The sequence below is a fragment of the Oryzias latipes genome, chromosome 19 (genome assembly GCF_053564925.1).
Source record: "Oryzias latipes strain Hd-rR chromosome 19, Olatipes_Hd-rR_3.1".
Taxonomy (NCBI): domain Eukaryota; kingdom Metazoa; phylum Chordata; class Actinopteri; order Beloniformes; family Adrianichthyidae; genus Oryzias; species Oryzias latipes.
This window is the reverse complement of record NC_136255.1, coordinates 1,229,181-1,244,574: the sequence shown is the minus strand read 5'-3', so window position 1 is coordinate 1,244,574 and position 15,394 is coordinate 1,229,181. Positions and strand designations below refer to the sequence as shown.

The 15,394-nt window shown below is 43.9% G+C and overlaps 1 protein-coding gene across 2 annotated transcripts in view; it reads right to left on the bottom strand.

Moving 5' to 3' along the window:
- vps8 (VPS8 subunit of CORVET complex) overlaps positions 1-15,001 on the bottom strand; it is a 35,454-nt gene extending 20,453 nt beyond the window's left edge. For both annotated transcript variants that reach the window (XR_002872108.2, XM_023949464.2), the window contains exons 1-21: positions 14,844-15,001; positions 11,961-12,029; positions 11,504-11,628; positions 11,068-11,164; positions 10,948-10,980; positions 9,739-9,793; positions 9,196-9,320; positions 8,601-8,687; positions 7,360-7,427; positions 7,028-7,181; positions 6,399-6,458; positions 4,119-4,226; positions 3,874-3,954; positions 2,836-3,006; positions 2,645-2,719; positions 2,385-2,420; positions 2,185-2,275; positions 1,736-1,782; positions 1,567-1,656; positions 1,141-1,187; positions 210-432 (exon numbers count right to left, since the gene is read on the bottom strand). Coding sequence is in view for 1 of the 2 variants with exons in the window: in XM_023949464.2 (XP_023805232.1) it covers positions 210-432; positions 1,141-1,187; positions 1,567-1,656; positions 1,736-1,782; positions 2,185-2,275; positions 2,385-2,420; positions 2,645-2,719; positions 2,836-3,006; positions 3,874-3,954; positions 4,119-4,226; positions 6,399-6,458; positions 7,028-7,181; positions 7,360-7,427; positions 8,601-8,687; positions 9,196-9,320; positions 9,739-9,793; positions 10,948-10,980; positions 11,068-11,164; positions 11,504-11,628; positions 11,961-12,029; positions 14,844-14,915 (1,914 nt within the window). In the remaining variant the exon portion in view is untranslated. The remainder of the gene's footprint in view (positions 1-209; positions 433-1,140; positions 1,188-1,566; positions 1,657-1,735; positions 1,783-2,184; positions 2,276-2,384; positions 2,421-2,644; positions 2,720-2,835; positions 3,007-3,873; positions 3,955-4,118; positions 4,227-6,398; positions 6,459-7,027; positions 7,182-7,359; positions 7,428-8,600; positions 8,688-9,195; positions 9,321-9,738; positions 9,794-10,947; positions 10,981-11,067; positions 11,165-11,503; positions 11,629-11,960; positions 12,030-14,843) is intronic.
- Positions 15,002-15,394: the final 393 nt, after the last annotated feature.

Here is a 15,394-nt window from a genome sequence, read left to right as displayed (position 1 = left end):
AGAGCCCTAGACTTGGCTAACTTTAGGATGTTTTAATAATTTTTATATAGAGCATTTCATTAAAGGTCTTTCTCTGCTGGTTGAGTTTAGTTTGCACATGTATTCTTTCTGCTTTCTTCTGCCGTTTTGTGACAAGCTCCTTCAGTCATAATGCATCTTTGCAGAAACGGTTACCAACAGGCATGAAGTGCACTGATGCGTTCACACACCTGCTGAATGTCCAGGCTGGTCACATCCAGGTGGACGATGCATCTCTCCAGGCTGTCCATCATCCCGTTGTTATGGTAATGGGAGAGGAGGTCCTTTATGACGGGAGTGGGGAGGTGATCGAGGCGGGAACTGACGATGTAGGACTCCAGCGACTCTAGAAAGACGGCTTTAGCCAGCGAGCTCGCTGCCACGCGTGGGTACAGCTCGTCAAACAGCAGGTCCCTGCACACAAACACCTGAAGATGATGATACCGAAGCTTCATCACCCCTTCATCCTGGAGTGAGGCTTCACGGAAAACACCTTCTGTCCAGGGTCAGGACAAAGCCGTGACTGTAGAGGAGAACTGGACCGAGCCGCTGTGACGTTAACGGTTTACTTCCAGCTCCAACCAAAGGAAGTCCATTCAGTCGCCTGTTTTTGTTTCACTTTGCAATAGGGACGCTGCCACGCTGGAACCAGCCGACATCAGCAAGCAGTGATGAGTCGGAGTCGGTCTGAGTCACCGTTTCTATGGCAACCGCTCTCACCAATCAGGAGTTTGAAGCCCACACCCCGACACCTGAAAGCGGGCTACACACATCTGTCAATCAAACGTAAAGAACATTGGATGTGGGGGCTAGAAGGCTTTTATCGAGGCATCTGATTGGTCCGTTTGTAACTTGAATAACTTTAGAACTACAGAAAAATGTGAAAACAGAGGATTATCAAGAACGTGTTAAACAAAAGGTATCAGAGCAAGAACGGGTATTCTGACAAACAGAATGAAAGAGGGATAGCTGATTATTTTGACTTATGGAGCCAGCTGGGAGGAGGGGGGTCACTCAGTCCAGTTCTCCTATACAGTCAGTGGAAAAACCACAGAAGACTCTACCAGGTTTGAACCCTCAACCCAATAGCACTAACAGATTGCAGTACACTTGTGTACTCACAGCCTGCGCAGCAGCAGAGAGTACTCCAGCAGCACTGGAACAACCTCCTGAAAAAACACAGAAAGTTCACTTTAAGACTTTTCAAAGCTTAATTCTTAAACCAGCCACTGAGAGGAGCTGTAATCCTGAGTATTATTAGACTATTAGAATGCTCAGTCTGAGAGCAGATCCAATCTATTTACCTGTCAGCTTATTCAATAATAACAGAGCGAGTTAAGTCCAAAAATTCCTTCAGTTCAGGTTGATCAGCGTCACTTTCCGAGAAAACACTGGTCTGGAAATGGAAATTTGAAACGAGATTCCAATCCTTTTATGAGTTTGCCAGTGATGCTCAGGTCTAATCCCCATAATCTGGAAGGCATTTGTTTCCACAGATCCAACCCTAGTGGCTCATCAGCTTGTATTTCTGAATTCTGCTTGAAGTACCTGGAAGTTCTGCTCGCCGGTTTGGCTCTTTCCTTGTTCTGGGTGCTTTTTCAGGGCATGCTCTGCAAACTGAAGCAGCAGCTCCACCATCTGTGCAGAACAAGGCAAAGGACTTTCAGCTTCCAGACATCTTCATTCACAGAAGCCTGACACACTTCCGCCCTCTTACTTTGTCGCTGACCACGGCCTTCCGCTTGGCTGCATCTCCATGCAGGCCTTGAAGAAAGAAACGTCACAATCATGATGTCGTCCTGCCAAACACCCCACCTAGAAGCTCACCAGGAATTCTCTGTGGTCACATGATGTACTTTAAATGCACACCTATGACTTTATCCTGATACTAAGAAATAACCTCTTCTGGGGGCAGTATTTTAATGTCCACTACAGTACTGTTCATATAAGGTATAGTATAGTATATAGAAAGTATAGTACCGTCATTTTAATCATGAGTGAGTTTCAAAAGTCAGTTAGTTAAAAAAATGAATGAAACTAAACTGAATGTGTTGTAATTAAAGGACCTGATGTTGAGATTCATCTAAACTCTCAACAGACTTTACTTGACTCCTGTTTTTCTTTTATTATCTAAAGGGGGGTCTGCTGCAGGAGCCGTCGACCCACCGACCATGGCCTTAGCGGTGCCTTCGTGGAATGACCACGCCAGACTCAGCGCCTCCACAAAATGCTCCTGCTTCAACATGAGGTCGATGCACTGGAAAAGGAGAAGCATCAGCTCGTTAGGAACCCTCTAATGATGAGTGGAACCACAAGTGACAGCGATTGTGTGATGTCAGCGTCTGTCAGTCGCGTTTCCTTCATACCTCGTTCCAGTTCCTCAGAGCCATGATGTGAGCAGACTGCAAAGCAGAACAAGAGCAGAACAGTCAAATCATGCATCGTGTAGATTATCATGTCCATTATTTTTTTCTTAGAACCATCTGTTTTGAATTTGGTACAAAAAGCTGTGGTCGTCCCTTTGGTTCACCTTCTTCTCTAAAGAAACTCAATTCAAGAAAAAGGATTTCTGTTCCAAATGGTTTCAGTGTGATGCAGCAACAGGTCTAAACAAATGAAACCTCACCTTGGTGCCCAAACACAGGATCTGCCCTGCATAGCTTGAAACAGACTGGTAGCAGGCCTTCTCCCCCACCAGAGCCTGAGACACAGACCCAGAGAGCTTCAGTGAAAAGCATTATGGGTATGTAGATTCCCCCACGTCTGTCACATTTCCAACATTGATATCGCATCAGGACACTTGAGTTTTTGCCTCACCAGAGCTTGGGAGACATTCCCTCCGGTGGCCAACGACTTGAAATGCCGGCTGTTGTAGACCAGCTGCACCTGCTCCAGGTCCAGGGTCTCCAGGACCTCCTGGGTGGGTCTGTCTACAACATGGAGCTTCTCCTGGCTGTCCACCAGAACCAGCGTGCGACTGTTGATCCACTGCAGACACACAAGGCCAGTGATAAAACAGGACACCCAGAACGCCTCACCTGAATAATTCTCAAACAAAAAGAAAACTACAGTTCAACAAGTGCTAGAAGAGCGTCTTACAGCCGTAACTAAAATAAACTAGCTAAACAAACTGCAGAGAAGCAGAAATGAGCTTGAAAAACGATTTAAATGCAGTTAACGGACCTAAAGGCTTCATAAGATCAACAAAAACTAACGGAATGAGAGATTTGGCTGAAGAATTGTGAACTAAGCCAGTTTTTGGGCTACATGCTAAACTTCTAGAAATAAGTAAAGTAAAGCGTTCTAAAAAATGCTAATGAAGGAGATAATTAGCTAAAAAAATTAATTGAACACTAACATTACCTAAACTAAGCTGATATAAAGGGCAAATGCTAAAGTAGCTGAACAAATTACAGGAGTGAGTTTAGAAAACTGCAGAAATGCCAAAATAAGGCACCAAATCCTTGATTAGCTGTAAAAAATGATTATGCACTAGCTTTATCTGAATAATTATGAAGAACGCTAATATTGTTGATCCCTTCAGAGGACAAAATCAGCTCTCACTGATTCACACATGTGGTTAGGCAGATTTTTTCGCCAGATGCCCCTCCAGACACACCCCTGCCTTTGATCCGGGCTCAGGGAGACCCGGACCCCTGGTGGCTACGTAGGGGACAGCACTAAGGGCCAAAAACAGACTGAAGGAAAGCAGGAATTTGCTTCAAAACTGTAAAAATGCTAACAATTGTCTCCAACGAAAATGTATTTAGCTCTAGCATTAGCTGAATAACTGTGAAGACAGCTAATAAGAAGCTGATGCTACATTTGTTGAACTGACCTTTAACGGTTACTCACATTTAGGCTTATGATATCACAACTCAGGTGCAGCTGTCGCTGTTTTATTACATGGATGGTGCCCATCTCTTCCTTCTTTACCTGAGAGAAAAGAAAAAGCTTCCTTTGAGTACAGTAAAGAACATTTTGTGGTATCATCTTATTAGCGGAGATGCATCTGTAGCTTTTAGAGAGGAAAATCATAAACAATAAAGCTCCTGTAGTTGGTCAAACGTTTTTTAGATGATTTGAGATGAGTGGAGTACCAGGAGGAAATGGACGGTGTCTCCTTTACAGAAAGCCAGGATCGGGTTGACCATCTTCTGGACGGAAACAAAGTGCCAGGCCAGCTGGGGAACACTGGATGGATCCGACTGAGGACACGAGACAACAAGGGTGAGACTGAAACGGCTGCCATGTGCAGACGGTAAAGCACACCGACCAGGGTATCGAGTAGGAACTTTCTGCTCAGAAAAGATCCATCCTCAGTTAAAGAAGAAACATTTTAAGGGTCAAACTGAAAACCTGATAACATCGCACATTAAGTCAGTGTCAGGTTGAAGCTAAAAAGGACATTTCTACACATTTAGGCTGAACGGAATCTGCTCTTGATTCAATAGCTTCCTTTAAAAAGCAACACAATTTGCTAATCAAAGGCATTTTAGCCACAAGACAACAGACTCTTTCACAAAGCTTGGTTGTTGTACCTTCAGTGCTTATACTCCTGTAAAAAACATCACTTTCTATGTACCAGTAAAAAATAAAGAAATTCACCAAATGTCACATTTCTGGACAAAGAACAACCTCCTTGGTGTGAATATGTTGGCAGGAGCAGGATTCTGGCAGCCACTGGTGATCCACAGGGTACTGTTCTTGTCCCCCTTTTATTTCTAGCTCTAAACCAGATCCCTGCGCTCTATCAAATGCTTACATGTTGAGCTCTTCCAGTCTTTTACGTTAGATAAAAGGCTAGCGTCTTCTTTACCTCTGTCTCTCAAACAAACCTCTCTGCTTGGTTACGTTAACATAAACTTTAAAATGTCTTTATATTAAATTGTCCCTTTAACCATGAAAACGGACTGATTAACAAACCTTCCGTTAGTAAACCCATCTTGAACTGCCGTAACACTGTTTCATAGGTAAATTCTATCAAATCTCTCTTGTACTGGCAAGAACCGACCATCGTTAGGTCAAAGGCCGTGTCACACAGCCACTCCGTACACTGGGGCATTCTCCACGTATGAAGTTTCAGTCGTTCCTGATACATGCGTGATATTCGTCATTCATTTGGGTTTCTTGCATTCGTCGTTTGTCCATCTAGGGTTTTGGCCGCCAGGTCTTGACGTGAATTTGGTTTTCAGCTGTTCAAAGCTTTTTGTCGGTTGAGAATTACGCAGTTTGAGTATTTTATAAATAGTTCATGTGCAAATATTACATGAATCATACTCAATTGTGTGTGATTTATGCAAGACGCATATGCAAATGTTGTCTAACAGAGATTTAAAGCACGTACCATCGATGTATAACTTTTATTTTCTGTATACGGCACATGTCACATTAAAATTACGTAATTGATGCATGAATCACTAATTGCATATAAACGGTGCAATAATTACACACGGTTCATGCACAATTGGCGTATTGTGTTCACCCCTGCAGAGGTCTATACCGAGTAGAGGTCTCTCAGGTTTCGCGGGGCAGTGTCTGGACGCCCCGGGTCCTCCTCATGGATCTCCCCCTGCTGAGACAGAGGACCCCGGCGGGCTGCCTTGGCTGCCACCTATAAGCATTGAGTTAGAACTGGTGGGGATCGGGGAAATCCAACTGTTGAATTAATAATAATAATAATTAATTTTATTTATATGGCGCATTTCTAGACACCCAAGGTCGCCTTACAGATAGAGAACAATAAACAATTAAAACCAAGCATTGCGAGGGCCCGCGGCGGGAGCTGACCATGGTGCTGAATGAGATTTCTGCCGAGTGCTCTGAATGTCAAAATGAAGAAATACAATGAAGCCCCCAGATTCAGGTGTTCTCTGCGTGGTTTATTTGTACTTCTTCTGTGGTTTTAATGTGGTTCATTCTGGTTACATGTGTGAAAATGTCACGTAAAGACCAACACCTCTCCCACTTTTTCCACATATGTTAACGTATGGCTGTGTGACGCTGCCATTTCTGAAGCTACAGAGCTAACATTCCTTCCTTTAAGGATCAAGCTTTCAGTTCTGATCAGCTCGTTTTGATTTGGTTATGAATAGCACCTAACTAGTAACTATGGTAACCTCCAAAAAAAGAAAAATAATATGGAAAATACTTTGATGAATTTATAAAGTCCTCCATTAAAAACTCACTGAAAGTGAGTGAAGTACAAGAACTCTGAAGGAATAATTGATGAATAGATTTTATCTTTTTCTAAGTAAACATTGATTTTTTATCTGTATTTTTTTAAACCCAGTCCTAAAATAAATACAGAAATATATGAGCAAGAATCAGTAACTTTCTTTGTAATAAAACAAAAAGAGGAAAAGAAAGCCAAAGACTACCTTGCTGTAAGGAAAAGTCATCCAAACGTTGAGTGTGGGCTTCAGTCCAATCACCAGAATCTGGGTGAAAGAGTCAAGCAGCAAAACTGTCAAGTCTCAAAGTGACGAGTGTAACACAAAGGAGGAAGGTTTTAGAGACTGAACTGTTGCTTAACTCTGTATCCTTACTTTGGACACACACACACACACACACACACACACACACACACACACACACACACACAGAGGTGGTTGAACCCTTTGGTTCTACTTGGATTTCTGCATGAAATTGTTATAAAATATGTTCTGATCTCTTCATCTTAAGTCACACCACCAGATAAACATGAAATATTATTTATATATATATTATTTATATATATTATTAAAGAAAATGTGTAAACATTCAAAGTGCAGGATGGAAAAAATATGTGAACCCTTGGATTTAATATAATAATGTAAAATCCGTACGACCCACCCCAACCCTCACGTGTCTTTCAGGTGATCACTGAGACTTGATTCATGCCCATAGGAAAAAATGGGTATGAACCTTTATCGCTCTACAGCCTCATCGATCTTGATATTTTGTACATTTTTCGCCCATATCCACCAGGAATGTCGGTGGTGACTAAGGCATTAGGTGTCCTTGGTACCTTGGTGAGCGAGGCCATCGCCAGCAGAGAGTACTGTGTGATGGGATGTTCCCTGTAATCTGGAGGAGAGCGCAGAGGTTCAATGCAGCACACCTCTCCTTTAGAGCCACTGAAGAGGCATCTGGAGTCGCACGAGCGCATCCCCATCAGACGCCTGAAACCGTGACAAACAAGCAGACCGTGGGAAGCTGAACCACAGCAACAGATGGGGAAGTAAGGGCTGCAGGACAGACGACGTGCCCATAGGGGAGGATGTTTAAGGCAGCGCTTCAGGTGGATGACGGAGGGAAAAAGGCTGTTTATGAACAAGGAAATGTGGTTGGAAAGCTAACCTGAAGGCCAGTTCAAACACAGATCCTCCACTGTCGTTGCAGACGGCCAGAGTCGGGTCATCTGTGAACTACGGACACAACGATTAAACATCTGACCTTTAGCTGATGTATTTTCCTAACCCTTGTGCTATCTTGTGGGGTCCAGATGACCCCCCCCCCCCCCCTTCCATTGAGGTGTTCCCCCTACCATGACAAAGGTGGATAAAGGTGGAAAGATTTCATGTAATCCATGGACACCAGTGAAGATCACAAATCATTGAAGAAAAAAGGTTCAGAGCACTGTCTAGTGGGTCTAGATGACCCCACTCCCACGTTAGGAGTGGGGTCATCTGGACCCCACAAGGGCTACTTTTAATTGTACATTTGCAAAGTAACCCTTAGTAGTCTGGCACCTTTTTAACCTTTTTTTCTACTTTAGTTTGCTCCATTAATCTATCTTTAAAACTGTTTTTATGCCAATCCATCTTTTTAGTACAACTTTATTTTTGACAGATACATTTTTGATTATATTACATAATAATTCCAAAGATCAACCTGAAACTGTCCAGAAAACTTAATTCACTCAATTCTCTGAACAACATTTGGTCTCTTTTTTTTTTGGTGCAAAGTATCATTAAAGTTGAGATCAAACTGTTTTTATGTTTAATGACAAAACATCAAACATGTAGAGAATAAATAAAAATGCATAAATCCACTAAGCTTAAAACAATGTGAGCAAAGTGTGAACAACCGGGCGAAGCTCTACTGTTGACAAAGAGCTGTCATAATTATGTTTCCTAACAGTTGTTTGTTTTAAACCCCAGACTTTACATTTGGAATCATTCACAGACTTTTGAAGGAAAACGATACTATGGGGGGGGGGGGGGGGGGGGGGGGGGGGTTGTCATTCCCATGTCATTGTAAACAGCTGTTCATCCATAGATCAGGACGTTTGTAAATGTATAGCATTATAGATGGTTGATGTGCCTTTGAAGCTTCTGGGTTTATCAGTAAAACTGCAGCAGCAAAGCATTGTGGGTGGAAGAATCACATCCAGTGTTTCTGTTGCCACAGGAGAAGCTCCTGCTGTCTTTAATTTGCTGAATTTGATGTTCTTTGAAAGGGAAACTGATATTTTAGGTCATTCCACACAGTAAAGATCCGTCCTTTCCTAAAAGACACTTAGGACACACCTCAGATGCAAACAAACAAACAAACAAACAAACAAACGCCATTTTCCAAAACTTCTTGAGAAGACTCACCTTAATGTGAAGTATGGCCGTTCCTGGAGGATGAGCATCAGTGATGGTCCTCAGAAGCTTCCCATTGGCCAGGTCCCACATGGTAATCTAGGCAAACAAGAAAAGTCTGACAAGTCACAGCTTAGCATCATCAAAGTGAAGAAAATGTGCAGAGTTTCTGTATAAAAGTGCTGATGGATCACATGAGGACGTTCAAAGACCTCAGCGTTAGCAGAGAGAAGACGACAGACCACCATCTCTGCTCAAAGTGGTGTTCAAAATAATACCAAATTAAAGATTTGGCGTTTTCAAAGCCAGACTGTTGGGCTCCAACGGTTAGGTTAACTGAAGCTGGAAGTTTAAATGCGTGTCACTCTCCTCCATATTTCATTCCCTCTGACTATGAGAAGCTGCTGATTATGTCAGAAAACTGACATTTTTGGCAGAAAAATCTATAATCACTGAATCACTAAGACAGCGTCAGTGAGAAGAAACACTTCAAGATCCAAGATCCAAGATGTGCTGAGTTCACAGGAGCAGAGCCAAACGGATGAAGCGTTTCTCTTTCTGGGCGTCCCATGACCTGTAGCTTACGTTGGCCTCACACATGGCTCACCTGTCCTTTGGCAAACCCACAGAGGAGTCGGGAGCAGTTGTGGTTGATGCTGAGAGCAGAGACGGCTCCAAACTCTGCTCCGGTGGCCTTGGAGCCCAGACACAGCCGCAGAGCCTGGCTGGTATCTGGAAGAAAGCACGGATGAAACCTCGGATGCTGGAAAATGTCACTGAATGTCATAGAAAATGAAAACTTTAGCCACAAATACAAAAGGGGTTTATACAGATATACACCTCCTGTGTTCAAAGACTCATAAGCCCCTATTGTAACAGTAAAATCTGTTTGCTCAGCTGCTGGACAGGACAGCAATCTATCATCTACTTTCAGTCCTCAAAGTTACTCTTATTACTAAAGAAATGATCCAACACAATCAGAGGAAGCCCCTCAATCATGGGGGGTTTTTGGCTGTCGTTTCATTTCCAAACTGTTCTGTAGTGGATCAGGTTTCAGATTTTCACTTCCACGACACTTGATGTCTGAAGATGAGAGCAAAAGTAGAGAGAAGGATGAGAGACACCGAACTGAAGATCTACAGGGACTCACCGAAGACAAAAGCCAGTCCATGAGAGGTCCCCACAGCAATCACACTGTTCATGGTCTGCACACAACAACACAAGAGTCTGGGTGAGACACTTCACAACAAAATGCTAGAAAACACTTTTATTAATGGGCTCCAGCCAAGATCAGCTTAAATGAATGAAAAACCAGACTTTGAATATGAAGAAAACATTAAAAAACTGTGGAAAGTAGAGATGATGTTCTCCCAGTGCCTGCTTCATCAGAGGAAGAGCGACACGGCAACGCCAACAACAAACGGCGTCTTGGAGCTGAAATGACCATGACCTCCATCACCTCATGTCAATCATGTCCTGGTAGCCAATGGGCTCAAAGCCCCGCCTCCACATAAAATTAGGGGGCGGGGCAAAGCAAAACCTCTGAATTCAAACAGGAAAGAGGAAGAGAAATGGAAAAAACTATAATAGCAGCTTCTACAAATATACATTATTTTTCCTTAGGTTACCATTTTAGGTTTGTAGTTTCCATGATCACGAGAACAGAGAGAAATCAGTCTAAAACAACACAGCAGGAGTTAGTGGATGACCTCAAAGCAGCTGGAATCACAGTCACCAAGAAACCATTGGGAATACTTTATGCTGCATCGGTTTCACGTCTTGCATAGTCTCCCTGCTGAAGAAGACACATGTGCAGACGGAAGTTTACCAATGAACACCTTCAGGATGTAGAGAGAGACTGAGAGAAGGAGCTGTGGTCAGATCAGACCAACATGGAGCTCTTTGGCATCAACTCAACCCCTCGTGTTTGGAGGAAGAGAAATGCTGCCTATGAGCCCATCTCCACTGTAAAGCATGGAGGTGGAAACATCATGCTCTGGGGGGGTTTCTGCTCAGTGCTCCTTCACCATGTGGATGGGAGGATGGGCGGAGCCACGTACCGTCACATCCTGAGTGACCAAGGCACCAAATCTGGATGGTTTAGAAGTCATTTGCAAAGAAGAATGGAGCAAAATTCCTCCTGATGTGTGCAGAAATCTGCTCATCAACTACAAGAACCGTCTGACCAGAAAAGAGGGATCAAATACTTATGTCCCACAATGAAATGCAAAGAAACCTGATGTAACTTCACCAAACAAGTTCATCTCTGAAGAAGTACTGTTTGTGACAGGAGCTCTTCTATCCTCTCAGCATGACAGGACGGCAGAGATGAAGAAAGCTCAAATCCACTCAAACTCACCACGGCGGTCGGCAGGCCGGCGTCCACTTTGTCCTGAGGGGAAACAAACAGACATCAGCTTCTGAACGCCTTCGTTCTACTGACTCAAGTCTCCTCAGCTGTGTGAGACTTCAGTCTTACAGCGGCGGCCACGATCTGAGCAGAGATGCCCTTCAGGAGGCTGAGGCGGAGGACGGAGCCGCTGGCCGCCACCCTGGCGTCCTGAGCCCTCTTCCTCCTGTGGACGGACACAAAGCACGCCATCAGCAGTGTGTTTGTCTTCACTCTTACCTGCTAATCATTTTTAAAGCTCTTTAATCCTCTTCCTGTCTGGGAATCAGCTCACAGGATTCTTTTCCTTCCCCTACAGAAAATCCCCATTCAGTCCCAAGAATATGAATTATTTTCACTTTATCTGTTGATAAGCCCCTCCCACTGTGCTCCACGCCAGCACAGACAGACGTCCACACTCCTGCACCTGAAGACTGGCATGATCTGGACCCCCTACTGTTTCTAAGGGGGTGTGATCCAAACCGCCCCTGCAGAACCCCAGGTTCTTGGAGTCTACACGCGGTACCGTTTGGGGTGGGCTGGGTCACCGCTGTCGGAGCTGGCGAGGGAGGAGGTGTCGTAGGAGTGGGCGTCCATGTTGTCAGTGTTCATGGTGTCCTCCAAAATAAAAGCCTCCTCGCCTTCCTCCACCTGGAGGGAGATAAGGGAACTTGAGTGGAGGGGCATCCAACCTGCAACCAACCAATCGCTGGATTGGGACGACTGAAGGCGGTGCAGCGGGGAGAGGAGGGGGCTGGAGAAGAGGGGCAGCACCACCCAGAGAGTTCAAGGTATGTTTAAAAAGTCAAAACATCAAAGACACGACAGCAAAGGGCAAAAATGTGAGGTGATGCTGCAGCAGAGACAGAAGAAGCAGATCATCTGAGAGGAGCAAACGCTGAAACTCATTTTGGGTTTGATGACCGTCTGAAAAGTAAACATGAGACTAAAACAAACTATTTAAAAGCACCGCGGCGCCTCACCTGACTCAGGATGCTCTCCAGCGTGGGGGGCGTGTCCACTTGGGGAATGTCGAATTCCTTATCATCAATCTGAACAGAAACAAGAAGAACGAGACTCTTGATTAGATCTTAAAGGGAAAACTGTGGAAAACTGTGTGATATTAGTGATCATTACTGCAATGACAATATGACACACACAAAAACACAACTAATACATCATTTCCATTTCAATGCAACAGTTGGATTTTAAACACAGGTCTACCTAAATTATTCTGTAAATCAGTGTTTTTCAACCAGTATGCCGTGGGAGATGGTCAGGTGTGCCGTGAGAAATCACCCTCATAACTGATCTAAAAACATTTTCCATCTCCAGGATTTCAGCTCTGTGTTCATCCAAACAAACCCTGATAAAACACTGAGTAGTTGGGAATATAAAAGATCATAAAATACTTTTTTCTTTGTGTTTATTTGATTCTATTAAAGACATTTTGATCAGAATGACGGTACCGCGATTTAGCCACAGCTTTAGCTCTGTTTTTGGAAAAGTCCCGCCCCTTTAACTGTCTCCACCAATCATTCTTGGAGGCTTAATCACATGTCATCAGTCTGACCAATCAGAAGTGGTTAAAGTCTTCACTTCCTTGTTCTGATTCTGCTCATAAAGTCTCTCAGCTCCAACAGAAATAGCAGCTAAAGCTCGTCTTTAGCGGTGTAGCTTTCCACAGAATCCGGTGTCAGACCGTGGAACAAGAGAACAAAACAATGAGTCCGTCTGCCATCACTACATCTCCCATGATGCATTGGATTAAAGTGACAGCCTCTCAGCGCACAATGAGTCTCTTCTCTTAAACGTCTTGAAACCACAACGAACACATCGACCAGTTTTTAAATCTTGCAACTTAACTTTTATCAAGAATATCTGGAAAACATGCAGACACGCCGGCCCTCGAGGCCTGGATTGCCCACTCCTGGCCCCAGCGCATTTTCTATGTAGTAAATGCACTCTTTAGCAAACTGCTTTTTCTTTGTCTGCTCCTGATTCCTAACAATTGGTATAAAGTTAAGGTTAAAGTTAAAGACCCATAAGCTGTCAAGCACCTAGGTGTGTGACACACGTGTTCTCCCCAGTTGACCCCTCCCCTGGGGGAGCCGTGAGATGCAGACACCCAGGAACCATTTGGTGGTTCAACCCAAACCGTGGTCCGTGCGGCCAAGAAAAAGGTTCAGCACTGGCTGCACGTCTTTAGACAATTAGACCCTTTCTTGGTTTCTTTTGTCACTGCTGTAATCTTTTTTCTTCTTTGTCTCTCTTTATTTAACGTGCTGCAGCGCTGGAGTCAAACTGGTGATGCGTCGCTTTATGGTGAATCTGTCTAATCCAGATTCTGATTGGCTGAGCGGCTCCTCTGAAGGAGGGGCAGAACTTCAGGGTCTCTCATTTGAGTCATCACACTGTCAAAAGCTGGGTTGTGTTGAAAAAACACTGCCTGCATTGCTGTTCTTTGATGTTTTTTTAATCATTTTTGTGGAAAAATCAGCAAAAGCTTAAAGAATTTTGACATGTATGAACCTTAGGAGCTTGTATCTGAACTACTTTACCAAACTGCAGACAGTAACAGCAGCTACAGCTGTCAATGATCTTTAATTCATGTCAATTCCAAAGGCAAAGGGCATCCATGCTGAGCTGAATAAAAAAACATCATTATTTTAAAAATGACGTTTGATTTGAAGCTGAATGTTAGATTTGTTGAATCACATTAAGAAAAACAACAAAATGTTTAATTTTATTTTTTAGATTCTAAATGAAAACCTTTTTTATCTAAGAAATTAGATTTTTTTAATCATCTAATTTCAGAATAAGAGAAGTTAAGTAACACCCTGATTCTCTTACTTATTGTAGCTTAGAAAAATAAAGGAAACTAACCCAAAGATTAACAATAAAAAACACATTTGATTATAAAGTGCATTTCAAGACTACAAAGGTTTAAAAAGATCATATAGTTATATTGCAGAATAAAATATAAGAGAAGCTTATTAGGTTTAAAGGATAAAATAGACACTAATATTTCTGGTTTGTCTTTTATTAGATCATTTCAAACATTCTTCACTTTCAGTTCATCTTTCAGGAACATCCATCCATCTTCCTCCGCTTATCCGGGACCGGGTCGCGGGGGCAGCAGACTGAGCAGAGATGCCCAGACTTCCCTCGCCCCAGCCACTTCCTCCAGCTCCTCTGGGGGGACCCCGAGGCGTTCCCAGGCCAGCCGAGAGACGTAGTCTCTCCAGCGTGTCCTGGGTCTTCCCCGGGGCCTCCGCCCAGTGGGACATGCCCGGAACACCTCTCCAGGGAGGCGTCCAGGGGGCATCCGGACTAGATGCCCGAGCCACCTCAACTGGCTCCTTTCGATGTGGAGGAGAAGCGGTTCTACTCCGAGCTCCCCGCGGGAGACCGAGCTTCTCACCCCATCTCTAAGGGAGCGCCCCGCCACCCTACGGAGGAAGTTCATTTCAGCCGCTTGTATTCGGGACCTCGTTCTTTGGGTCATGACCCATAGCTCATGACCATAGCTGTCAATCTCACGCTCCGATCTTCCCTCACTCGTGAACAAGACCCCAAGGTATTTAAACTCCTCCACCTGGGGCAAGGACACTCCACCCACCGAGAGATGGCAAACTACCTTTCTCCGGTCAGGAACAGTAGAGCTGAAATAAGGAGGTGCAGCTGCTCCAGCCTTTATTGATGATGTTTTTTGGGGTGGAGGAGAACTGCACATCAGTTCACCTGCAGCTCCTCTGTTCTTCCTGTGTTTACATTCTTTGGGGGCTGCACTGAGACCGCGAGTGCGGGGGTTCAAACCTGCCGCGAGGCTCGGGTCACTGCCGGCCGGAAGTCGGAGAACTTACCGCCTCCTCTTCCATCAGATGGAGCTGAGAAGAAGAGGAGAGGAGGATGTTCGGGTCCGCAGACTCTGCCATGACCGACGAGTATAGCTTTTTCCGGACCACCCGGATTTGTCTACTTACCGGATGTGACGTCACAGTAGGGTTCCGTAAGTGACTCATCAGCACCACAGCGCCACCTAGTGTACTGGAATGTGAGAAACCACTTGGGAGAAATTTTACCAAAAATTATTTTAAATACATAAAATAAATACAAATTATGATTACAGTAAACCCTTGTTTTTCGCGGGGGTTCCGTTCCAAAAAGAACCCGTGATAGGCAAAACCCGTGAAGTAGAAACCTCTATTTTTTTAACAATTATTATACAATTAAATACTCTATTATACATTGAAAGAGAGAACAAACCATTTTACAGGCTCAAGCATTTGTTTCACAAATGAAAGTACTTTAGAAAAGTTCTCTCAACAAGTAACTTCTGTACTGTACTGTCAAATAATAATTTTAATCATTAATGTGAACAGAAGGCTTCAAATTGCGGAGATTAGCCCCGCCC